This window comes from Panicum virgatum, unplaced genomic scaffold, assembly GCF_016808335.1.
Source record: "Panicum virgatum strain AP13 unplaced genomic scaffold, P.virgatum_v5 scaffold_4491, whole genome shotgun sequence".
Taxonomy (NCBI): domain Eukaryota; kingdom Viridiplantae; phylum Streptophyta; class Magnoliopsida; order Poales; family Poaceae; genus Panicum; species Panicum virgatum.
The window spans coordinates 25,178-50,204 of record NW_024376393.1 but is presented as its reverse complement, the minus strand read 5'-3'; the positions used below and the strand labels follow the sequence as shown (position 1 = coordinate 50,204).

Genomic DNA, 25,027 nt, shown 5'->3' with positions numbered 1-25,027 from the left:
ATGGTTATTAGGGGAAAAGTGGCTCTTGATTTTGTGGCAAAATTGTGAAGACCTTGTTCGGTTTGGTGGGGATTGGATGGGATTGAGGGGGATTTTATCCTCTACAAGTCAAAATCCCTCTCGCCCCCCTTTGATCCCCTCCAATCTGCTGGGATTGCTGATTAACTGAACAAGCCCGAAGAAATTTTGGTGAAAGACCAGTAGGTTGTAGCTTTTGTTTTGACAGTTGCTGGGCAGCTGGCAAAGTGGTGCCTGTAATGTGATGTTTTTCTTTTCTTGTTATGGGAGCACGGCTGCTAGCTTGTTAATATTTCAGTGGAAAGAAATGTTCTCCACCTGGTTGTACTTCTCCATTAACACAATGTGTTATTTGGATTGGTACCACTACAATTCTCAGATCTGCCAATACAAATCCAAAATTCTGAAATGTACCATTATAATTCTCTGTTTCCCTCAGCAATGCCATTTTCTATGTCTTCCAGCTGCTTGGGCCTACTGTCAGGTGTATGCGTACTGTATGTCTTTCTGTATGGACCTTTTCGTCCGTGTCCCATTGTGAAAGGAGCCTGCGCCTGTGGCCCTAGCTCGCACTCTCTTCTTCCTCTTGCTCACTCTGTTTCTCTTCTTCCCCGACTGCACAAATTGGCAGAGATGTGGAGATTGTCACTTTGCAAAAACATACAAACTGGCAGATATTGGAGAAGATGGTGAGAGAGCTCCACCAAGGAACAAGGCTAACAAAATGTACCGTTCTGTCCACTAAATTGCATCACCTGTTTTTTGACTTCACAATATGTAATGTTACCTTCACAATGTAGGAAAGAAGCTCCATCAGATGAAGCTGGTCCCTCCAAAGCCAAAAAAAGAAAGTTCAGAAGAAGGGCGCCCCAAAGAAGTAGGCACACATAAATAAGAAGCTGAAGAAAGCTACAACCAACCCATATATTACAGTTGTTAGTAGCATCAGGAGGCTAGTCTACGAAGACTAGAGCCTGTGAGCTGCTTATGATATGCTTTTGTAATAAATTTAGAACTTGTATGCTGGTATGATCTGCTTTTGCGAGATGTGGCTTTGGACTAGTAATTGGTATGCAGGAACCTTGTAGTTGGTATGCTGGAACCTAGTGGTTTGTGAACCTGGGATGTTAATTTAAGAACTTCTGTACTGATTTATTGTTGGTCAGTTCTATCAATGAAATGACAGATCATGGTCTAAGTTTGTGATTCCAACTTGTGATGGCCAATTATGTTATATATGGTACGATTTCAACTTCTGATGGAATATATGACACTTTTTTTTGAAAGAACAGGAAGGGCAGACGCCCCTACTGGAAATTTATTTAAAAAGTGGGCTGGCAAGAGCAACCTGAAAACAAGTTTATAAATAAAGCATTGAGGGAGAGTGAGAAATTAAGAGACAAAGGAGGTGAAGAAGATGCTACAAACAGCAGGAAGAAAACTGTTCGAACAAACAATAGCATTTCAACAGAACACAAGATGTGAATTAATACCATCAGAACACACATTTATTTCACCTTTCCCTTCAATTTTAAGGTAGCATACACCCACACAGACACACATTAGCTAACACCCACACACATTTATTACCTCCATGCCTCTAAAAAGTTCAATCGCACCTGTTTATCCTAACGCGAACTTTTTTATCTATGTGCCCTCCCATCCATCTGCTGTTAGATTTTAACAGTCCCCCAGCCCTGACATGTGGGACCCACCCATGTAATTGTCCATCTTACCCCGTGGATCATCTCCTCAAATCTCATAAAAAAGGAAAAAACTATCCGTCCCGAATCCTCCTGTCTCCCGAACTCCTCCCGACCCCTGCCCAATACGCCGCCGCCGCCTGCCCAGTACGCCGCCGCCGCCTGCCCAGTACGCCGCCGCCGCCTGCCCAGTACGCCGCCGCAGGTACGGGCGCCGTCGCCGGCGAGGTCCGCCCGACCTCCCTCCGGCCAGATCCGCCCGGCCCCTTGCCTTCTGCCGCCCAGAGCCGGCCACCCGGCCCCCTTGCCCTCTGCGCGCGTGAGGCCGGCGCGGGAGGCCGCCGCCCAGGCCACCGCGGCGCGTGGAGGGACTTCCCCGCGACGTCGCTTCTCGAGCTCTCTCCTCTGTTCCCTCTCCTCCCCGCCGCGGCTCTCCTCTCCTCTGCCCCGCTCCGCTAGGGTTTTGCCGCCGCCCTCTCTCTCGCTCCCTTCCGGCTCCGCGAGGCAACCATCCGACCCGTAGAAAATGGTGGACGTGGAGGAGGTCGGGAAGATGCAATCGCAGATGCGCCTGCACGCCGAGCCGGAGGACGACGCCGCCGACCTCCCCCTGCTGGCCCTCTTCGACAGGGCGTCGCGGCTCCACGCCCTGGCCTCCAGCTCCGCCCTCGACCAGGTGCGTCCCTCCCTGCCCCCTCTTCTGGGAACCGGGATCGCCCCGCCCCTCCTCCCGCTCACCAAGAGATAGAGATCGGGCGAGCGGTGCTTACGCGCTTGGTTTCTCTGCCGCGCAGGATGGGATCCGCACCGGGGTTGATCTGCTGCGGTGCTGCGACGAGATGGTCAGCAAGCTCGGCCTCTTCTCCCCCAACGAGACCAAGGAGGACGTCTCCACCGCAAACCTCAAGTACCTACTCGTATGTCCGTTCCCCTCCCTCTCACTCTGCTCCATGTACAAGTCCATGAAACAGGTCGTGATAGTACTAGACGCCTGGTCAGTTTTATTCAGTTATCAGTACACATGCAAATCATGCCTTGTCAGTTTTATTCAGCTGTCAGTACAATTGCAAATCACGCCTTGTCAGTTTTATTCAGTTGTCAGTACAATTGCAAATCACAACAGTGCTAGTAAACTTAAGAATTGTTCCAGTGTTTCACAAGTTCTATTTTCTTCTGTATACCTCTGATCTTTGTTTGCATTCGTAGGTTCCCTATTACCTTGCGGAAATGACCGAAAAGATAGCACAGGAGGATCGGATCCCAGTTCTTAAGGCGTCACAAGACCACTTGAAGGTTATCATTTTGCCCTGTCACATTGTTTCACTAGGTGCAGCTTTTTAATTCGTTTATAACGAGGGGTCTCTACTCTCAAGCATGGTTCTCTGTCATCACGTTACCTCCTTTTGCGCTCCACAGGAGTTCATTGCTCTATGTGAAGTACTAGAGCTAATTCCAGAGGATGAGCTAGAATTGTCTAGGCAGAAGCAGCCTGATACTATGGCAAACAGAAGAACGCAGAAGGTGAGACCGAATTACTTTCTCTATATAAATTCTTAAGGTATCATTCAGCAGTTTCTACTCTGTAATTGGAGGACAGTAATATGGGACATGGTTCTCTTGTTGTGCTGAATCTATATGCACAGGCTGATTTTACTCATAAGGTGTCTAAGGTGGGTCAGTTTCCTGTAATTCACTCTTTATATGTTTATTGTTTCTTTTCCTAGGTTGCCCGGTTCAAACGTCAAAAGGCTGCTGAAACGAAGCTCCAAGAGATCAGAGAGAGAAAAGAAAGGCGTGGACGCTCACTGAGAGCAGCTGCTTTATCTGCCCCAATTGAAACTGGAGAGGAAGATGACTTGGAGGATGATGGGGAGGAAGAAAGAGAGGTTAGCATCCCACATCTGGAAGCTGTTTTCATGATATGTTTAGGTTTTTTCATATTTCAAATCAGAATGATCTGTGGCATGTGTGTGCCATAAGTATGGCCTTGCTTTTCTTGAAAGGAGATATTTTATTTTATTTTTCAAATTAAAACGAGCTTGTGATATTCTTCTAGAAGATAAAGCATTTCCATTTGAAGGTGGTATTTTAATTTATTTAGTCTAATGCTTGTAGGGAGCTTTACAATGTGCTGCATGTAGCAAGGTTCTTAGATACCTACAGGCTGTCAACCACATTCCCTGTAATCTAAGTTGCACGGATACGGATACACGTATCGGTATCGGGCCGATCCGGATACGTCATTTTCCCAAAAAAAACCAATACACGGATACGTTTTATATTTTTTAATAAAATAAATGATAGTGTATATTCATATGTATATTTATAAGAAAATAGAAATTTTAGGAACTAAAATGTGAGAGAATAAAAGTTTTAGGGACTAGAATGTGAGAAAAGATAAGTTATAGATACTAGAATGTGCTTCCAACTTGTATTACCTTGTATTCGTTTCTATATTAATCAGAACATATGCTCTGGTTCTGATTTTCTCTTTCTGTGCTGCAGGCTTGGTTAGCTACCATCTCCTTGGCTCTCTGCAAGGTTAGTTTGCTTTACATAACACTCAATGTTGAGCTCAATGTTGAGTTCTTTTTTCTGTTTAAAAAATAGTAGCACTTGCATTCATAGTGACATTTGATTTGCTATTATATTATTATTTTTATTTCCATATACAGGCGTTTGATCTTCTCGACATGCTAAAGAAGGAAGAAGAAATGCTTCTAGCTGTAAAGGAAAGGAAGGCAAAGGTAAGCTAATGATAGTGATTTGGTAATTTCTTGTCAGTAGTATCTTGGGTCAATTATTTCAGTAAACTATTTTTTCTTCAGAGAATGTGGGAGCCTCAGGCTATCATGTCTCAAAAATATAATAAATGCATATAATGTCTGCTTTGTGCAATTTGGATCAGATGTATTGCTAGCTATATAATGACAAAGTTTTAACTTGGAACCAAACTTGAGAAAAATATTGTGAAAAAATTGGTAGCTTTCATGTAGATCAACCCGCATGGTGTTAAGAGTAGCTGTGTTTCTCAAAATTCTATTCAGGGTTTGTTTAAATGTTGTCTGAAGATATGTTGTCCTGTCGTTGGCATGTCTTAATAAGATTTGTTTCTTATGATTGGCAACTGATGCAGAAGACCACTGGAAGTATTTCACCACTGTCTTTTTCTTGAGGAATTATAAAAAAATATTTCATAGGATGAATTTGGTTGTTGAAAAGTTTGTGCATATTTATGAAAAAAACGTGGATACTGAAATGTTAATAAATAAAAAATAAAAGCGACACTTCATAGAATCTAGTGGATTTTCTACCAATAAGCAGCCACTTTCACTCACGGTGCTCTGGCTTCCTATATCTGCATGGCTGTTTCAAGTAGACTCTGCATGTATACAGAGACTTATTTTGTTAATCAGAAAAATGGTCTGCTGTAACATTTCTGTTGCTTCAGGACGGGAATGCATTTGCTCGTGAAATGCTTGATGAACAGACAAAGAAGGCTGAAGCATGGCACCATAATGCTGCCAATCGTGTGGCATATTCCAAACCAGCTGATCCAATCACTTGCGCAACATTTGCTCAAGATGTCATTGAAGGTAGAGCAAGCGTTTCACAAGCTCACGAGCACAAACACCAGCCCCTGATATTTGGACCTGCAAATCTTGTTGGTGGTGGTCTAACCAGTGAAAGGGAAAGAATGGCAGCACAAGTTTTTCAGCCTAGTTGCAGGTATGACGCTGACGCATGCCTTAAGTGTTGTACCCCTGAAAGCTGATGTTTACCTTGTGTTATACCCTGGAACACTGCAGTGCTTAACATTTTCTATGGTATGCATTTCTGCTAATGATAATGTTATTTATGAATGTGGAATAAGCACTAGTTATCACAATTCCTAATGATTCACCCTTTGAAGTTTTTCCTTATTGGCGTATCCATATGATACAACAAGTTTGAAGTCAGATGTAAATAAAATTCTTAGATTTGCTGGTAGCGACCGATTTTTATTGCTACTGATAATCCTTATCCGACCCCTGGATTTTTGATGCTTCTGAGGGTCATGAAGCATTGTCAGAGGTTACAAGAGTGCCATCTGATTCATTTCCTTTTGCCTGCTTGTCTTGGCTTGAATCACAGGATGCCAACAATGAGCATCGAAGAAGCTGGTTTGCGCGAGATGAAAATGATGGAGAAGTGGCAAGACAGGGCTACCAAGACTATGAAAGAAGCAAACTCCGCGTGGCACAATGATGGCACCAGCTCGGCCCAAGAGGACGAGGACGCCATCAATTTTGCGCTACTCCCTGATGAGGCTCTCTTGGCATCTCAGCTAGAAGGAGACCGGAGATCCTCTATTGAGAAGGCCTATAATGCGGCACTCCGCGAGGTTGCTTTTTGTCTCACATTTTTTGTTGTTGTTGTTTATCTTAATTTTTGTTATGAATACATTATGGGGACCGAGGTGTGGGTAAATATGCACAGAACCCCTTATGCAATGGGGAAACTACAAGAATAGCTTCTAACTTAAATTTTTTTGCTTAAAGGCTGAAAAAATACACACAGGAAGAAGAACAAAACCCACCGCACGTTGGCCGAAGAAAGTGATGGAAGTCTTTCAGATGATCTATATGGCAACATGTATGACAAAAGAAGTGCGCTTTAAAAGAGGCGAGGAGAATTGGGTTGATGATCCCATAGTTCACGATATGGCGCTTGAGCTCTTTGCGAGAACGCAAAGAGCATATAGCGGCCAACAATTGCACAACAAATGGAAAAATATGAAACTAGACAAGATACTCAAAGAAGAAGACCAAAAATTGGACATTGAGGTATAGTATTTTAATTATTATCTATTTATTTATTTGCATTGACTTTACTTATATTTTTTTGTTTTTATAAAAATACAGGGTCCGAACCTTCCTCCTCCTGCAAGTACTCCACCTCCACAGCACTTAGGATTCACAGCCACGGCAAATGGTGAGATTCCGTGCCTCGTATCTTTTTTTTAGGACTCGTAGAAGTTGACAGCTGTGTCTGTGTTTGCCATGTATGCTGCCACCGAGACTTTGATATTCTTGGCATATGAGTATAACCTTGGTAGCTCCTCATGTAAATTGTGGTTGTTCCATATGTCATGCCATAACATAACCATTTGCCGATCACCTACATTACATTTGGCTAGCATCTTGTTGCTGTCTCATGTGGCACCTACCCCTCTTTGTATTATGTGTGTCATACTAGATTAACCCATGGCACATCTTTCCTGTTATAGAATCTAGGTGCTTGAGTAGCAGAGCTTCATTTTGCAACCTAATTTTCTTGATTCCCAGTCCTCCTTTCTCCTTAGGAGGGTCTTTCCCCTTGCATCCATTGTCAGCACAGCTTTTAGGCATTTTGGCCATTGATGTGGCATGTGCACAGCAGTACACAACTACACATCTTTACCTAAGTATATAATTTATCGTGCAACTACAATAAACAAGTAGCCTTTGCAGGCATGCATAAACTTCTTGCTTCCATAGTATAAGGAAATACTTTTTGAATGATGATTATTTTTGCAGGCATGGAGATTGACACTAGCCAGCCACCAATTGTTTTCAAGAGTCAGCTGTACACACTTACGGGGGTTCCACCTGAATGTCAAAAGATCATTGGCAAGGGTGGAACATTGGAGGTGAGCTTATATAGTTGGTATATATGCACTGAAGCTACTTTATAACACTATTATATTGTAATCTCTTATCTACTTTTATAACACTATTCTACTTTATAATACAGGACAATGGGAATTGGTCTGATTTGGGGGTGAAAGATGTGAGACTGATTTTCTATGCTATTTGCAAGTATATGAGATGCTATTTCTATGTTTTATTTTAAAATTATGACTTAATGCAAAATGTATTCTACAGGGTCAAAAGTTGATGATGATAGGCACGAATGCTGCAATCACCAAAGTACTACAAGAGGAAGTGGATACCTTGGTATGAATAAATTGCTTTGCTTGTTGTCCTTTTAGTCTTTCATATGCTTGCTCCCTCTTGTTGAGAAAACCAATGGAGAATTGAAACATTTGGTTGCAGGTGATTGCAGCTGCAAATAATCCATCCACAAGGGAGTTGAGCAAATCACTCCAGTTACCAGCAATAGAGTTTTTGCTGGTAAGTTATTGCAATTCAAACCATATCTTCTCTTTCTCTTCAAATATGAGAATAGGTGCTCATCCTTACGATTTTGCAGGAGGAGAATGGTCACAAGAGTGACCTTGAAATCTTAAGAAAAAAGATGGAGCATCTAGATATTGAAAACAAGAAGGATAAAGATGAACTTCAGCAAGAAATTGCAATTTTAAAGAAAAGGCAGATGGTTAGAATGATTTTATCCACTTAATGTGTGCTAGTTACTTAATTTTCTTCTTACCACTCCTTCCAATACAGGGCTACATAAATGAAGTTGATTTGCTAAAAAAGCAACTTTACACGGCGGAAGCCTTACGCAGCGATATGCATAACCAGCTAATGGTCTGTTTTAATACTCTTGCTATATTTTTTATTATTAAAAATACCACTTTTAGTTTAAAATTGCGATTTAATTTTGAATGCAGGAATTAAAGGGAAGCATACGGGTCTTCTGCCGTGTGCGACCCATTCTTGACAAGAGCAGTAGTGAAGATGGTGCAATCTATTGCTTGGAGAAGGGACAGTTTGTTGGCCGCCGTGTTTATCTGGAAACATCATCAGGTATTTGGGCATTTATTTGTGGCTTTTATCTATACAAAACTATAACAAATGGTAGGGGGCGGCGGTGGGGGTGGGGATGGGGTGGCTGGGGATGACGGAGCCGTGACTTTTTTGAATTACGAATCGCAAACAGGGGAGGGGAGGTGACCCTGAGGATGTTGAAGGTGCCATGTCCCCTGGCTGCCAAATCCATGCTCATTATTATAGATACAAGAGTATAGTACAAATGGCACTTAACTACTTAGCTTCACAAGATATGATTGTTAAATTAATTATTATTTTTATGCAGGGGCTATAAAAGCTTTTACATGCGATCGAGTGTTCCCTCCTGGAGTTTCACAAAATGATATCTTTGTTGAAATATCAGGATTAGTGAAGAGTGCAATGGATGGCAAGAAGGTAACAATAAACTAATTGTCCTTAGCCCTGCGAATGCTCCCTTGTCTTGCGGCCATCAAACATTCATGTTAAATATTACATAGTGTTTTCCATTTTTGCCAAAGTTCTACACAATCAAAAATTGAACAAAAAGATAGTGTGCTAAAATTTGTTTGCCTACTGGCCATTAGAGGTGTACTGTCGCTCCAAAGTACTACTAGGGTAATGCGGCGCGCCCTTGCGCGCCGATTGTGCAAAAAACACACGTAAAAGAAAAGTTTAACAGAATGCTATCGTGATTAGATAGAAAATTGCTCAAAGGTTAATGCCACATTTTCCATCTTTTAATGTACATTGCAACATAATCAATTTCATATAATTTAATTGAGTACTATTTAAGAGATAGAATGTTATTCTATTACACAGACATGAAAGTATTTGGAATTCATGTACAAATCAGTAGCCAATGTAAACAGAAAAGTCACAATTTGTGTTGTCCCATTTGAAGGACGTGATACACTGATACATGCAACTTCATTAGAACAAGCAACAACCTAACATTTCAGTGTTCCTGATGCACTGTGCCTCCCCATGTGCAGCCACTCTGACTAAGGCAAACTTTATTAGAGGGAGCAACACCCTAAGATTTTACTCCAAATTTTCCCATGTACCCTAAGGCCTAACATCAGAATGATTGGTTAAAATCAGTCAAGAAGGCTATACATAAAATATGACAACAGAGAGAGAGAGAGAGAGAGAGAGAGAGAGAGAGAGAGAGAGAGAGAGAGAGAGAGAGAGAGAGAGATTAGCCATGCCTCTTATATTAGTATAATAGGGAGAGAGAGAGAGAGAGATTAGCCATGCCTCATATTAGTATAATAGGAAATGAAGAGGACAAAGAGAGAGAGAGGGAGGGAGTAGCCATGCGTCTTATATTAGTATAATAGGAAATGAAGAGGACAAAGTAATATGTGATACAGCATAGGCTACAAACAGCATGTAACTAACCTCTTTGCCAAATTGAGCTTCATTAATAACCTTCCCTTGAGGCCGCACTGCATACAGAGTTGAAGAACGTGATGAATAGATGGGTAATATACAGTTAGAATATCTGCCCTTGAATTGGCGCAAACGAATAGTAGGTATAGATGCACCAAAATGAGAATACTCATTTTTCACAGTATACATCCTTTGCTGCTCCCACCCTAAAAAATTGGCAGATTTGTGGTGAGGTCCCTGTCGATGGCATAAGCATTAATGCTTAGCGAGTAAAATACTTTTAATCTTTATGTGCGGGTATAAATGATAAGGCAGCTCATAAATTAGGAGAAAATCTAATTACAATATGAGCAAGATATTAACCTAAGCACATAGCTGAGAAGAACACTTAAATTGCTAGCCAGAGACAAATGATTAAATTGTTGGTGGAGAAGTAAGAATCTGCAAACATTATATTCCATCAGTTTAATTTGGGAACATGGTTGTCCAACTTGTATTACGAAGTTACTTTATAGTGTTCTTTCAAGAAATGATAAAAATGACCATATGAGACAAACACAGACCAATAACTTGCACAAAATTTTATACCTACAATCCAGGATAGTTTCTAACAAACCATCAGTGCTCTTTTACTACACAGCTTGCATCAGACAGTAGATCAAAGTCGTCTTGTTTTTCTTTAAAACGAACCAATGGAAAGGCCTACCTTGATAAAATATTTTGGTCTTATTTCATATATTCAAAATCACAGGCAGCATCTGTGCTGGAGCGAGTGGAGCCATTGCTAGATATATACATCACTGTAATCCATCATATTACTTTCTCAAAATGGAACACAAAATGAAGGGTAAAAAGGTTTCATGCATGAAACTGCCCAAAAGAAAAATGTTACTATACACAACATTTGCCAAAAAGATGATCACTGAAGGTGAAAATTTTTAAACTGCATGGTTTACAACCAGATGAAGCAGCATATACAAAAAATATGCATGTGTGATTCAGAAACTTATATCACACAAAGATAAGTGATCCAATCTTGATTATATGCTAATTCTTCTGATTCTAACAAAATATGTCCAGTGACAAAAATGTGCACAGGTGGAGTGGAGATCCATGGAGGAAATGAGCATTGCACACACACACACAAAAAAAGACATTCTAAATTTAAATACACTACTGCTAATTTCTTAGGTATTGACATATATTCTGATGAAGAACACAATTTCAAAGCTGTTGAAAAAACAATTCGATATCAAAAGTCTACATAGTATGCTTTGATGAGCATACATTTCTGTTATACATTTGAGAGACACAAAAAGGAAAGGTAGGAAACTGAAACCCCCATGGGATACTTAAAACACCATAAAAGGAATTGGTTGCCGGTAAGGAAAAGCAATGCTCAGATTGAGACAGCATTGATGCTTTTGCAGACATGAGTAGAGTTTGATCTAAAAAAAATAGGAGAATCGAAATTAAATATGGAAAGAGCACTTACACTATCATCTTTGTGGGTGCAAACAGGTCAACACAGAAGTTCAGACCTAAATTGCTTCCATGGAATAAAGTGATGCCATGAACATATATAAATAAAGAAAAAGATGCTATGTATCCTCCTATTGTGACAAGCAGAAGTGAGCAACTGCAGTGACACTGTTGGACGATGATGTTGCTCACTTCTCAGCTCAAGGTATCACCATGGTCCCAAAATTAGGAAACAGAATGGCCATTAGTTAATTATTAGTACGAAATGTTAAATAACATTTTAGGTGTCAGGCTATTTCATAAAGTTATCAAATTAAATTTGGATTAGCAACTATCAGTATCAAATTAATTGTCTCAGTTGCATATTTATATAGCAAAATAGAGAAAAAATATCCATACAATTGGAAATACAGATTCTATATAGATTATCTTGGACAAGGTCAAATCTCAAGGCCAAACTTACCCGGGCACAAGGTATCTACAACATGATGACTGCCTTGAAACCACAATACAGTTTCAGAACGGAGCCATCACTTAAAGTAAGTTTTGCACAATTGAATAAATCACAAGCGCACCGAACAAATAGTAATAGAGATGATTTAGGTACTGGTGTACTTACCTAGATTTTTAGAATCACGAGGACCTGTTGTTCGTGCTCATCAACTGTAGTGGACTGTCATGTTTCTCAGTTTCTCACTAAGGTCATATTCCATCTTTTATCCCTATACACACGTTTTGGTAAATCAACTATTTTAATTACATAAGGAAGCCTAAGCAATAAACCATGCAAGCTTCAAGTATGGAAGATACAGTTATGCACAATTAAATACCTCTGCTTCCATTGATAAACTCATCATTTACTGCACTGAGATATCAAGGTTTTGATTGCTTACTATTTGCTGTGAATCAACTGACTTGTTATCTTACAATCTGTAATTGCTTAACATACATTTGTTACAGCAGAGTTAATACTAATTCTATTTGAGGTACAATGTGTGGTAGTGGCATTCATCAAAAACATTGAAATCAGCTCATTTGTGATATTGCCTCCCACTACTTATGTAGAAAATAATTTACCTATACCAAATAGAATCTAAGCAGGTCTGCTTGTGATTTTCACTAATCTAAATACAGCGACCCTATAATGTGCAGAAATTTGAAGGGAGTCATACGAACTTATTTCAAAAATAAGCATATGATCAACTAAGCATGGAAGAAGAGACCATACCTTTTTTTTCATATCCTCCAACTATTGATTCAAAACCAGCCTCAACATAAATTGAAATCCAATGGCAGCACCTCACCTAGAATAAGCACAACATGAAACAATTTGAAGTATAGATTAACGAGATAACAAGCATAATAAAAATTTTGCTATTTTGGTATGGTTGTGTTGGGTCGGCTAGAAGCTTAGGGGGGAAAATGACTATACTAACCCACTCCTTCCGAGATATTGTAGTGCCACGTGTAATGACTTTTGCTATTTTGGTATGGCTGTCTGTTTATTTCCTAAGGTCGTTTCCTGCATGCTTTTATATTCTTTATTTCCTAAGGTCATTTCGAGCGTGCTTTGATATTCTTTATTTCCTAAGGTCGTTTCCAGCTTTGATATTCTTTATATCCTAAGGTCATTTCCAACATGTTTTGATATTCTTTATTTCCTAAGGTCATTTCTAGCATGCTTTGATATTCTTTATCTGTGCTAATTGATATTCAACTTCAAGGCATAACTGGTTGAAAGTTTCATTAAGAGTGTGTTCTCTCTATTTTATAGGTTTGCATATTTGCTTATGGGCAGACAGGCTCTGGTAAAACATTTACCATGTTAGGTGATGATGGAGATGATGTAAAGGGGGTGATCCCACGCGCTGTGGAGGAAATTTTTGAGACCATTCATATTCGAGAATCTTTGGGCCTAGCTCACCATACAGTAAAGGTTAGCAAACTTTTTTAGGGTGGAGGCTTCCTTCTCCCGACCCAAGTTTCAACTATCAACCTAACAGCCAAACAGCATCACAACTAAAGTTCAAAAGATCCATCACCACTTGTCCTTGTTAACATTTTTCCCAATTATCCTCTCAGATTTTTATTTATTTGTTGTATCCAATACAGATTGATATGAGTGAAATTTATAACGAAGAAGTGCGCAATCTGAGCTCAATGGCTTCAAATGATAACGTCGTTAAAACAAAAACCCAGGCGCTTGGAGCTTTAAAGGAAGCATTGAGCAAGAGGTGAGTGTTTACAAAGGGAACAATTGTGTAGTTAACATTCATGTTAATTATTATGTAGTGTTTTCTCCATTTTTGCACAATATATAATTGAACATACGAGCATGTGCTAAAATTTGGGTGCCTAGCCACTAAAGATTCCTAGAATTGGAGGTGTTCAATCAGGATTGAGTGGTTGCATAGCAATTCGTAGTCCCAAATATAATTACGACCGCATTGCGCCCTAAGCTCAACTTCATCTTGGTTTTCCATGTAAGGCTTCAAATCTGCACATCAAAGGTAGAACTAGTCCCATAATATGTGAGACAAATGGAACTTATAGGCATTATCATTTGTCTTCTATGGTGTTTTAAAGGAACCATCAGCTTTACCCATGTACGCCTATGCTACTCCCTAAAAACATAGGCAATATGTGTAGCGTCATCACTTTTTTTTGTGACATTGTATGAAGTGTATCATTTTAGTTAGCAGTCCTAGAACAAAATTCAAATATCCTTGCAAAGAATAGTTGGAACGATAAAGGTATAAACCATGGGGTTTAGAATGTGACTTAGTTTCTTTGACAAGTAGTACAATGTGCAACATATTATTTGTCTTGTTTACACCAAAATGTTCCTTTGGATGGATGTTACCTTTTTTTATACACTTTCATTCTTCTAAAATAAATGTGTATTTTCCTCACATTTATTATCTAATCAGGGCTGTTGCTAAGACTTCGCGCAATGAAAGATCATCTCGAAGCCATTTTATTTTCAGGTTATCCATATATTCTTATAACGAGGTTAGTGATAACTTCAAAATCAAAATAGTTTGTTAAATTTATAATTAATAAAAAGTATAAATGTCTTTTTTAATGTGACAGAAAATGGAAATGTGCGAAGGAGCTCTTAACATCATTGATTTAGCCGGTAGTGAAGCGGCGGACAGTGATGCTACTAAAGAAGTACAAGCCGAGGCCAAGGTTAGTGTTAGTGTTCAAGTATTTATAGCATTAAGATCAATGTTTTTAAGACGATAAAGCGAGGCGTGGTGACCGACTACCGCCTTATGCTTAAGCGAGTAAGGCGTAAGGCGAGGCGACGCCTTATGGCCATCCAACTCTAGTACAGACTAGAGAATTGGAAGCATGTCATACCTTGGTGTTGTCTCCTCTCCAGCCTGTAGTCCCAAGTGTCCATCCAACAACACACTGCAATGGAGAGCCAATTCATGTTAGTACTTAGGTATTTCATAGGGAATATGGCACCAGCAAAAATAGAATTTAGTTGAGGGACAGGTAAAGAATAACAAGTACATAAGCACACTGCCACAAATAATAAATCCATTACACAAGCAGTTTAACAGATAGTCCACTAAATAAGATAAACTGGAGTGCTCAGTGAGCACATTCCATACAAAATTGAACCTCTGGCATTGCTGGCCTCTCATCACCATCAACTATCCTCAACAAAACAATAAGGGGCTGTGAAGCTCTCAGGCAGTCCTCAACTGAGTTCCAAAATTCTGTTGAAAGGATGGTGTCATGCACTTTCTTTCCTGCTTCTGTTTTTGCCAATCTGGACTTAGTCCAGTCATCACTTACAAATAGGAATTTCAGAGCATCCCTATGAGTGTGCAAGCTGCGCAAAGTGAGGAAAGCAGTAGCAAAACGAGTTACTCCTGGTCTAACAAGATCTCTACCTCCTGTCTTCTCCCTCATTGCATCAAGAAGCCTCCCGTGCCGATAAATAAAGGTAGTAACTTGTCTTGCACGTGCAATAGGCTTGCTGAACACCTTCATTTTGCCAATGTCCTCTAGTATAAAGTCCAAGCAATGTGCAACACATGGTGTCCAAAACAGCGTTGGAATTCTTTCCATAAGAAGCTTGCAAGCTGCCTTATAGTTAGCACCATTGTCAGTGACTAGTTGAACAACCTTGTCTCTTCCAATGAGATCAATTCTTTGCTGTAGTAAATCTGCCAACATTGGTGCATCATGTACTTGACTTGATGCATCAACGGACTCCAAGAAGAAAGTTCCCTCTGGACTATTGACTAGGAAATTAATGAGGTGACGGCCTCGCCTATATGTCCACCCATCTGACATGAGTGTACAGCCATATTGCTTCCAAGCAGCCTCATGCTTCTCCTTCAGTTTGTTGGTCTGTTCCACAGCCTTTGCAAGCAATGGCACCCTCACCTCATGGTAGCTAGGAGGTTTATATCCAGGTCCATACTGTCAAATGGCCTCACACATAATCTCAAAGCTCCTTGCATTGATAGCATTCAATGGTATTCCACTCTCATAGAAGAAATTGGCCACATGCATATTGACTTCATCTCTTTCTTCCTTGGTCCTGATCCTTCCCTCCACACTGGTTTGTGCAGGTCCATTCTTAGAATGCCTTTCCTCAACCACTTCTTCAGGTTTTTTCCCGAAGCATGGTAATCACTGATTTCTGCTCTTTTGGTCTAGGTGGTAAAGATGCAAATTTCAGAGCAGATTGCTTCCTTTTGGATGCTGTCCCTGAACTTGGATGTTGCATAGTTGTACCAGATGACTTGAGTGGAACTTGGATGCTGTCCCTGAACCTGGTTCTCACTTGGTACCACTTCCACCACTTGAACACCATCATCGTCATCATCTAGGTTTAGCACTCTCCTTCTTCCCTTAACTAGTGCTGCTTCCATTGCAGCAGCAATTTCTGTTGTTGTCTTAGGACATTTGATAGCATCTCCATATCCACCTACAAGATGCTCCTTCAATCTCTTGATTCTAGCCTTTACTTGCGTTCCACAAAGGACACACTCAACCAAATCTCTGTTGCCAATTTCTGGCCAGAAGCCATACTGCCATCCAGGATCATTAGACTTGGCCTTCCTTTTCGGATCTGTCCTTGGATCATATTCAGCAGTACCTGAGCCTACACTCTGTGGACTTGCACTATGTGGACTTGCTTATTTGACCCTTCTTTTGAATCCCTAGTTGCTCATTTGGCCTTGTTTTGTTAAATGAAAAAATAATAAAAAATAGGGTCAAATGAGCAAAGTTGAAAAAGCAAGGTCAAAATGGTAGTTAGCCTTCAAAATAGGGTCAAATAAGCAATTATCTCCTTTTTTGTTGAAAATAAACATATTAATATTTGTTGTCTCGTATATTATTGCTAACATATCTTTTTTTTTCCTCTTGTTTTAGGCTATAAATAAAAGTTTGCTTTATTTAGGGACAACTATTGGTCAAATTGAAAGAGGAGCTGAATTTATTAATTTCAGAAACTCCCAACTTACAAGAGAACTACAGGTGAAAATAGTTAAGTTAATTCTTATTTAAATTTATATAGTTTATAGTGCTCATACAAGATTTATATTTAACTTTCTTTGTAGAGTTCTCTTGGAAAGAATTGTAAGGTGTTGATGTTTGTTAATGTGGCTTCGGAGAAAACATATGCTAAAGAAACAGCTGCAACATTTGAGTTCGCGGCTCAAATTAAGTCCTCGATTAAGGTTTTTGCATTTCAGTCCATTATGAACTTAAATGGTGATAACAAAAGTCTATTACTAATTAAATTTTATTATTCCTTTTTAGATGGAGACATTGGATTCTAAGAAAACCCAGCTATTAAAAGAAAAAGAATTTGAATTCAAATCTCCAGGTATGTTGGTGACATTTTAACATTTGTGTTTTAGTTTTATTACATTTTCTTTTTAAAATTGAGTTTCCTATCCTCTAATTTAACAATTTGGATATTGTCGAATTAGGGATGTCAAGTGTAAGGCCACAAAAAGGTGCATTTGGGCTAAACCCTCCATTCTCTATGTAAGTATGCAATCATTATAAAATTACTATTCTGTCCCTAGATTTTAAAGCCTAGATATTGCTTGTGTTTTTAAGGCGTCGTCTAGGCGTCCATGTGCTTATAGAATCACTATGTTTCTAGATTTTAAAACCTAGGTTAGAGCAGGTAAAAATGCAAACTCAATTTTTTTGGTTTCCTCTTGAGCAGCTCTATCCTCTGTTTAGGTTGCTGACCACTTTTATTGCTGACCACTTTTGCTGTACAGTTGTTCCTGTAAAAATCAAATCAAAGAATCTAAACTCTAAATAATTAATATTTAATTTTCTGAGCCTGGTAAAAATGTAAACTAAGTTGAGTTTGTTTCCACTTGATCTGCTCTGTAATATGGTATAGGTCGTTGTTCGTGTTTCTGCATGTATAAAGCTAAATAAATATTTCTTTGAAAATCATGTTTAATTGCTAAACATTATTATGAGCATGAATAAATCCTGAACCTGTGCATGCATGTTACTTCACTATACATTACCATGAATTTCCATCTGGTCATATCGGCTTCCTGTAATTTCCTAGAGTTTAGTTTTACAGAAACATTCTTTTAATTGTTCAAATAAATCTGCTCGGGGTAAAATTGTGAAACTTGGTCATACCTATCACTAGTAAATCACCCAATTCCAAAAACCAAAACCATGTAAATGGGTTACAGAGAATTAAATTGTTCCTCGAATAATTAATATTGTACTGATGCACAAAATTCAAAGAATGTAAACTAATATAAATTCCATAACTGCCAATATATGCATCCTAAATTCATGAAAATTGACTAGCATGTCTATCATTGCATTTTGTATTTTGCAACAGCTCATGAAGTGTCACATTTTATTTCATGGAGTTATTGCATTATATTATTCTGTAATATTTCAATTTTAGTAAATTAATTCTACATGTTGTCGTGCTCAATTTTGGATATGTTGTTCTTCATGCTAGTTCTAGTGTCTCCAGAACCATATTAATGTAAGTTAAATTGTTAATCTTATAAATGAACCAATTAAACATAATTGATTAAGTTAGTTAATCTTTAACCTTACCCTCCGAAATACTAGTTTATGTTTCCAATAGCATGCATGTTTTAATATGTCTCTTTGCTCTGAAATCCGTGACGTGCAGTATCTTATGCATGGAAATGATAACCCTAATTTGACTATCAAGTTTCTTCATGATTTGATTTATCCTCTTGAAGCTTGTTTAAATCGACTCAATGTAATAACATGCATGCAAATGGCTAGAACGTGATCGAACACATGAAATCCTAGTTTTGAAATGCTTACTTAGGTTTAATACCTTTGCATGTCTCGTTTAATTCATGCATGCATAAGGTTTTGTACCTTTAACAAGTTCATTCTTGCTTAGAGCTACTTAAATGTTAGTAAAATGATCATGCTTAGAAAATTAGTAATTCTTGCTCTTTAAGATTCTATGTCATGCATGCTCACCATGTTTCTCCTATTAATCAACTACATAAAGTTGTAGACCTCCATGAACTTAAGTCATGCATAGACTTTGTTATTATCTTGTATCTTATACCAGCAAATTTACTTATATAAAATGATGCATGTTTGTTTGTGATGCCTCTGATATGCATTGAACTCAATTAGTAATTTTCTAGCATGTCCACTTTTGCATAAAATTAAGATACAGAATTATACTTGTTTCTCACTTGTTTAATCATAATGAATCAAAGAGTGATGCTAAAATAGTGATTCCTGTTCTAGAAATTTTGATAGGACATTCATGTTGCAATAAAATTATTAACCTGGTATGACGATTTTACATGTTAATCGTGCTTGTTTTTGTAAATTCTATGATAAAATGATGAAACCTGTGCTAAAAATAAAAATATTCTGTTTATGTGCAAAATTTCATGATTTTATCACATTCCTAAGTACATGTTTCATGTTAATTGCATTCATGCAACCTGGTATGACGATTTGACATGTTAATCGTGCTTGTTTTTGTAAATTCTATGATAAAATGATGAAACCTGTGCTAAAAATCAAATGTTCTGTTCATGTGCAAAGTTTCATGATTTTATCACATTCCTATGTACATGTTTCATGTTAATTGCATTCATGCTTAAGCAACTTGCAAAAATCATAACTAAATAATTATAAAGAATTATAAAGAATCTCAAGGTGAATCAAGTTGTAAAAATCATGTTTTAGGCGTCCCCTAGGGGTCCACATGCTGGGAGAATCACTTGTGTATTTAAGGCGTCCCCTTGCCGGGATGGCTTGCTGAAATTGTATTATATTGAGAGGTGAAGGTATTAAATAGGGTAGGGAACACGCAAGCCAAAAAGGACCACCAAATTTATTGCTGAATGAAATATAATTTATTGCCGAAATTGTATCACAAAGTTTATTGCTGAATGAAATATAATTTTTGCTAAATTTTAGCGAGTATATAATTATTTTAATTTCATGATTGTTGCAGAAACATTAGGAGGACCACCAAGCAACAACCTTCATGTACAAAGAAGTTTGATGTTGCGCCTACATGTAAAAAAAGGTTTGATATTGCTCTATAATTACAATTGTGCTTGGAAAAATAAAATAGTCAATTCCGCAGCAGTTTCATTGAGTTTAACTTTTGTAGGAAGGTGTATAATAACGATTGAGAAACAACCTTTCGGGCACACTTTGGACCAACATTTAAATGCCCCCGTTGCAAATGGAAGAGAGGTAGAAATCGGGTCTTTTGGACCTCTGCAATCAATGTATCTTGCATTTGTGTAGATAGGTGTTGTCACATTTCTTGCATTTGTGTTGCACACTTGGACCTCTGCAATCAATGTATCTTTCATCATGTTGCTGTCCTCTCTGTACATCGGCTCTGTTGCATAGCGTGCTTGTTTGTTGGAGGCAAAGTGTTTTGCAAACTGTTGTCGTAAGAAGAAAAGACAGAACTTGCCATGATAGGCATTTTTTGTTCGGTTTCATTTCCATTTCATTGTGTTCCCGAGTCTTGTATCAAATCTCAATTCATCAAATGCTGCTCTGCTGTGTGTGCATCATTTTCTTTATTTCTTTCGGAACAGTTTTTTTTGGATATGTGAATTGCAGCTTCAGTTACCCTGCGAAAAATGATTTGCTATCTGATGAACATGAACCGTTGTACATACGCATTCGGTTTTCAGACAAGAATCGGAATCAACCACCATAACAAGTGGTGAAGAATGTCAATGTCATCGAGCTGCTGCTGGTCATTCGTAATCGTACCCTCCCCCCTATGTATAATTGCTTCAGAACGCATCCTTGCAGAGCTTTCGACTGAGGCTGTTGAAGTTTGCCCTTGAGTACTGCCGTGACCTGTTCCTCTAGTCGCTGCCTGCCTTCATCATGAGCTTGAACTCCTGGTAGCTGATTCGGCCATCCTGGTCGGTGTTGACGTCGCGGATGATGTACTGGATGACCTGCTGGTCGCTGGGGCGGAGCGCCTCCCTGAGCTCCTCCAGCTTGATGAAGCTGCTGCCGTCCTTGTCAAAGTACTTGAACGCGGCTGCCAGGTACTCGTTGTCGGTCATCTTCTTGAGGTGCAGCGACACGGTCACGAACAAGTCGCAGTCCTACGTCCTGTTGCCGTCATTGTCGGCCTGCATTTTTGCAGTGGAAGATGTCGAGATCACGAGAAGAAACGATTGATTGAATTCATTCACTCACGGCCTCGAGCAGCATCTTGATCTCTGACTCCAGCACCGGCTGTCCGTTGATGTGTAGGCCCTCCTTGACCTCCTCTAGCGACAGGTTGCTGTTGTGGTCCTTGTCCATCAGGTGGTACATCTGCACGTACTTGTCGAGCTCCTCCACCGGCAGGTTCCGCGCCACCACCTTGGGAATCGAAACGACCGAACTGTCGTCAGTCAGCTAGCTCTCGGCGTCATTAATGACTTTGGATGAAAATAAGCTATGGCGGACTGACTTAATTACCCCGAGGGCTTTCTTCTTGAACTTGTTCATGGCAGAGAACTGCTGCACCGCCTCAGGATGTCTGAATCGTAGATCTTCATGTGCACCGCCTCACCTGTTGATCACCAATTACAGGTCTCCAATTGATCTACGATTGGGAAAATCTGAGATTGGGGATTGGTTAAGGATCTGTCTCGACGTCAAATGTTTGATATCTCGTTATCCATCAATACTTAGATGTTCAATTTCCATCTACCAGATGTCGATGACAGTACAAAGAAGGTAGTTACTCAAGCTTCTCACTGAAGTAAATACAACCCTGTTCAATATATTTGAATCTCTAAACAGCAATTGTTTCTGATCAAGTTATTTAAACTCCACCTACTTAGATGTTTGTGGAGGAAGTGATGGCCCTTGTAGAGCTTGATGTGTTGAGCAATGCACTGGTGGGTCTCCCTGGAGTTAGTGGGTTATCAACTGAACAAAGAAAAAGGCTGACAATTGCCGTGGAGCTGGTAGCGAACCCTTCAATCATTTTCATGGACGAGCCAACTTCGGGTCTTGACGCTAGAGCTGCAGCAATTGTCATGCGTACAGTGAGAAATACAGTTAATACTGGGCGTACTGTGGTTTGCACAATTCATCAGCCCAGCATTGATATATTTGAGTCTTTCGATGAGGTTCTCTGCTCTCTCCAGTTTCTGCCCTACCTCTACCTCAAAACTATGTGCGCGCATGCATGTTTTAATTTTTATAAATGTGATATCCTCACAACTGGTTTCTTTTCCAGCTTCTGCTTTTGAAACGGGGAGGGCAGGTTATTTATGCTGGTGAACTTGGTCGCCACTCTCACAAACTAGTCGAATATTTTGAGGTCAGTTCTCTTTTCTTATATATATGTTTCAATTTGGGGATGACAAAGTTTTAGTTGTTTCTCAAATTGATTCCATAACTCTAACAAATATGACAAGTGTCTTTAGGAAAAAAAAGACCAAATAAGGCTTTAACTCAATGCAGGTGTACCAAGAGTGGGCATTTTAACTTGTGCGGATCTCATTTTTCTGCAGGTGATTCCAGGCGTTCCAAAGATCACAGAAGGATATAATCCTGCGACGTGGGTGCTGGAAGTTAGCTCTCCTCTATCTGAGGCTCGCCTGAACATGAATTTTGCTGAAATTTATTCTAACTCTGTGCTTTATAGGTAACTAGCCTTACTTTTTCAACAAGGCCGTTTTTTATCACTGATTTGTTCTAACAATCCTTGAAAGCGGAGAGTGAAAAATGGCCGCTGCTGTCATCACTCCCCACATTCATATTATTGTCTATTTTCTTTGGGAGGATGGTTTTTACAATGCTTGTCCATTGAGGAATTGAAAATATTTTTATTGCAATATTTTGACTCTCCAGTCTCCACACCTGCTTAATGTTATTGGAAGAGATTAAGTGGTCATAGATAGCATGCATTTAATTGGGATGTATTAAATGATGATTCCTTGGTTTGTGCTATGAGTGGGCTTGGACAAAAATAATGTGGAATGAAGTTGTTATAGTTTTATATCGTTGGCACATATTTATCCTTTCATAACTATGATCAGGAAAAACCAAGAGCTGATCAAGGAGTTGAGAACACCCCCACCAGACTACCAGGATCTGTCATTTCCTACAAAATATTCGCAGAATTTCTACGGCCAATGTCTTGCAAACTTTTGGAAGCAATACCGTTCTTACTGGAAGAATCCATCCTACAATGCCATGCGCTATCTGATGACACTGCTCTTTGGCCTTGTATTTGGTACAGTATTTTGGCAAAAAGGAAAGAACATGTATGACCCTTCTTCGATACTGTAGTTGAAACTAAAATTGTTGGAATAATTCTACATTAGCTTCTATGGTGGCACTAAAGCTTCAGATTTTTTTTTATGTATGACGTGCACAGAGATTCACAACAAGATTTGTACAACCTACTTGGAGCCACCTATGCTGCTACCTTCTTTTTTGGGGCTTCCAATTGCATGACGGTTCAACCTGTTGTGTCAATTGAGCGAGCAGTTTTCTATCGTGAAAAGGCAGCGGGGATGTACTCTCCATTATCCTATGCGTTTGCTCAGGTAACCTTTAACCTTCTTGGTATTAGGAGTCATCTTGAGTGAAATATAATATTTGTGGATGCATGACTTGTACTTCCTTCCAAACTATAGGTTATTTTGGCTTTTCTAAATACATAATTTGTACTATGTATCTAGACATAATATATATCTAGGTGCATAGATAATCTATGTATCTAGTAAAGCTGAAACGACCTATAATTTGGAATGTAGGGAGTAGCAAATAAATGTTTTAGCTCAAGTTTCTGAGTAGAGGACAAATTTGGGTGGCTGGTGGCTGCTAGAGCAGATGAAAGCATTAATACCCAAACCAGCATATTGCTGGTCCATGTATAACTTGTTTAAGATGTTTACTCAGTTTTCTTAGACTAGTATAAAATTACATTCAAATGTGGCCAACAATAATTAAAGAAGAAGGCACGACTATAAAATCCAGTAATGGACAACAGGGTATACTTGATAAATGAAAAATAATTTAAGTGACTTAAATGGAGTGCAAGTTAAAGTTCGGTTTACTGAAATAGCCCCTTCTAGCTCATTCTGGCATAACATAGATCGTACAACAATGTGAACATGAGCGTCTTCTCTGTCGGTTGTCCCTAGATCCATCAATTTACGAGATTATGCACATTTGACGTTGGCAGGCATGTGTGGAGGTCATCTACAACATCATACAGGGGATTCTGTACACGGTCCTCATATACTCGATGATTGGATATGATTGGAAAGCTGATAAATTCTTCTACTTCCTGTTCTTCATCACTGCGAGCTTCAACTACTTCACTTTGTTTGGTATGATGTTGGTAGCATGTACTCCGTCTGCATTGCTGGCAAACATTCTCATCACATTTGCCCTACCCCTCTGGAACCTCTTTGCTGGATTCCTCATCGTCAGACCGGTGAGCAAGCGACTCAATCAGATCTCCTAGTCTAAGATGTGTGCGTTTGGGTTCCGAGTTGACTGACCTTATGACCTATGCCATTAATTGTTGCAGGCAATACCAATTTGGTGGAGGTGGTACTACTGGGCCAACCCAGTCTCCTGGACCATCTATGGTGCCGTGGCGTCTCAGTTTGGTGAGAATGGCGGTTTGCTCTCAGTTCCTGGAGGGAGCCCCGTGATGGTGAAGGAGTTCTTGAAGGATAATCTCGGGATCCGGCATGACTTCCTTGGCTATGTCGTGCTCGTCCATTTCGCCTACATCATTGCGTTCTTCTTTGTATTTGGTTATTCCATCAAGTTCTTCAATTTCCAAAAACGCTAGCTCCACAGGCAGTAGAGATCATTTGAATATGTTCTCTTAATCGCTTGTGAAGCCAATGCAATCGAAAGCTTAGTATCCAATCCATAGTCGAAAGCTGTTTAGGATTTGAAGTGTGTGTGTGTGTGTGTGTGTGTTGCAATATGTATTATTTGTTAGACTAGTCTTGGATTGATGACGTGCACCCAAGTTTACAAGGTGAGAGGGGCACCTTGTCATTGGCTTAGCTTTTGGGGTGTGGAAAAAAGATTGGGTATTCAAATTTATTTAATGATGAACATGGCGTGTTTTGAACATGAGTGTTCTTCGCATCATGAACTTCAATTGTGACCTGAGGAACTCTGAACCAATTTTCAAAAAGAAAAGAAAAATCAGTA

General features: G+C 39.4%; 3 protein-coding genes and 2 long non-coding RNA genes across 11 annotated transcripts in view; 3 read left to right on the top strand and 2 right to left on the bottom strand.

The window, feature by feature from the left end:
* LOC120694258 (rab GTPase-activating protein 22-like) overlaps nt 1-20,400 on the top strand; it is a 28,717-nt gene extending 8,317 nt beyond the window's left edge. For 3 of the 6 annotated variants that reach the window (XM_039977424.1, XM_039977425.1, XM_039977427.1), the window contains 27 exons: nt 2,928-3,014; nt 3,138-3,242; nt 3,446-3,607; nt 4,227-4,262; nt 4,397-4,468; nt 5,173-5,450; nt 5,856-6,105; nt 6,263-6,547; nt 6,626-6,695; nt 7,280-7,392; nt 7,497-7,532; nt 7,628-7,699; nt 7,799-7,876; nt 7,956-8,081; nt 8,153-8,236; nt 8,320-8,455; nt 8,745-8,854; nt 13,089-13,250; nt 13,427-13,548; nt 14,245-14,326; nt 14,408-14,506; nt 16,721-16,825; nt 16,909-17,028; nt 17,111-17,177; nt 17,284-17,341; nt 19,812-19,886; nt 19,978-20,400. In XM_039977424.1, coding sequence (XP_039833358.1) covers nt 2,928-3,014; nt 3,138-3,242; nt 3,446-3,607; nt 4,227-4,262; nt 4,397-4,468; nt 5,173-5,450; nt 5,856-6,105; nt 6,263-6,547; nt 6,626-6,695; nt 7,280-7,392; nt 7,497-7,532; nt 7,628-7,699; nt 7,799-7,876; nt 7,956-8,081; nt 8,153-8,236; nt 8,320-8,455; nt 8,745-8,854; nt 13,089-13,250; nt 13,427-13,548; nt 14,245-14,326; nt 14,408-14,506; nt 16,721-16,825; nt 16,909-17,028; nt 17,111-17,177; nt 17,284-17,341; nt 19,812-19,886; nt 19,978-20,113 — 3,126 coding nt within the window. In that variant the 3' untranslated portion in view covers nt 20,114-20,400. Of the gene's footprint in view, nt 1-1,829; nt 2,398-2,515; nt 2,639-2,927; nt 3,015-3,137; nt 3,243-3,445; nt 3,608-4,226; nt 4,263-4,396; nt 4,469-5,172; nt 5,451-5,855; nt 6,106-6,262; nt 6,548-6,625; nt 6,696-7,279; nt 7,393-7,496; nt 7,533-7,627; nt 7,700-7,798; nt 7,877-7,955; nt 8,082-8,152; nt 8,237-8,319; nt 8,456-8,744; nt 8,855-13,088; nt 13,251-13,426; nt 13,549-14,244; nt 14,327-14,407; nt 14,507-15,912; nt 15,940-16,720; nt 16,826-16,908; nt 17,029-17,110; nt 17,178-17,283; nt 17,342-19,811; nt 19,887-19,973 lie in introns of those variants that run through there. The other 3 variants (XM_039977430.1, XM_039977426.1, XM_039977428.1) reach the window with 3 other exon arrangements.
* On the top strand, nt 63-1,216 carry LOC120694262. Its single transcript, XR_005683402.1, has 2 exons — nt 63-744; nt 819-1,216. It is a non-coding gene; the product is annotated as an uncharacterized LOC120694262 (long non-coding RNA).
* Nucleotides 6,737-10,279, bottom strand: LOC120694260. 2 transcript variants are annotated; one of them, XR_005683400.1, is made up of 4 exons: nt 10,196-10,279; nt 9,842-10,038; nt 7,696-7,808; nt 6,737-7,078 (listed from the first exon to the last, which is right to left on the bottom strand). It is a non-coding gene; the product is annotated as an uncharacterized LOC120694260 (long non-coding RNA). The 2 variants fall into 2 exon arrangements; XR_005683399.1 differs by lacking the exons at nt 6,737-7,078; nt 7,696-7,808 and adding an exon at nt 9,228-9,512.
* A 294-nt stretch (nt 20,401-20,694) lies between the features above and the next one.
* Nucleotides 20,695-21,334, bottom strand: LOC120694257 (calcium-dependent protein kinase 21-like). Its single transcript, XM_039977423.1, has 3 exons — nt 21,305-21,334; nt 21,038-21,205; nt 20,695-20,943 (listed from the first exon to the last, which is right to left on the bottom strand). Exons 1-3 carry the CDS (start codon nt 21,332-21,334, stop codon nt 20,695-20,697), a joined length of 447 nt encoding a protein of 148 aa, XP_039833357.1.
* Nucleotides 21,335-21,426: 92 nt separating this feature from the next.
* Nucleotides 21,427-25,010, top strand: LOC120694264 (ABC transporter G family member 48-like). The gene is made up of 8 exons (XM_039977439.1): nt 21,427-21,565; nt 21,673-21,963; nt 22,074-22,157; nt 22,351-22,484; nt 22,879-23,106; nt 23,220-23,391; nt 24,033-24,287; nt 24,384-25,010. Exons 1-8 carry the CDS (start codon nt 21,521-21,523, stop codon nt 24,651-24,653), a joined length of 1,479 nt encoding a protein of 492 aa, XP_039833373.1. The 5' UTR covers nt 21,427-21,520; the 3' UTR covers nt 24,654-25,010.
* Nucleotides 25,011-25,027: the final 17 nt, after the last annotated feature.

What these genes read in the sequence shown, in the direction of transcription:
- LOC120694257 (XM_039977423.1), bottom strand. Translation starts at nt 21,334, where the DNA reads ATGAACAAGTTCAAGAAGAAAGCCCTCGGG. An exon ending in TCAAGAAGAAAGCCCTCGGG is followed by an intron (nt 21,206 to 21,304) that starts GTAATTAAGTCA and finishes TCGATTCCCAAG; the next exon opens with GTGGTGGCGCGGAACCTGCC. An exon ending in TCAAGATGCTGCTCGAGGCC is followed by an intron (nt 20,944 to 21,037) that starts GTGAGTGAATGA and finishes AACAGGACGTAG; the next exon opens with GACTGCGACTTGTTCGTGAC.
- LOC120694264 (XM_039977439.1), top strand. Translation starts at nt 21,521, where the DNA reads ATGTTCAATTTCCATCTACCAGATGTCGATGACAGTACAAAGAAG. An exon ending in TCGATGACAGTACAAAGAAG is followed by an intron (nt 21,566 to 21,672) that starts GTAGTTACTCAA and finishes CCACCTACTTAG; the next exon opens with ATGTTTGTGGAGGAAGTGAT. An exon ending in GATTCCTCATCGTCAGACCG is followed by an intron (nt 24,288 to 24,383) that starts GTGAGCAAGCGA and finishes TAATTGTTGCAG; the next exon opens with GCAATACCAATTTGGTGGAG.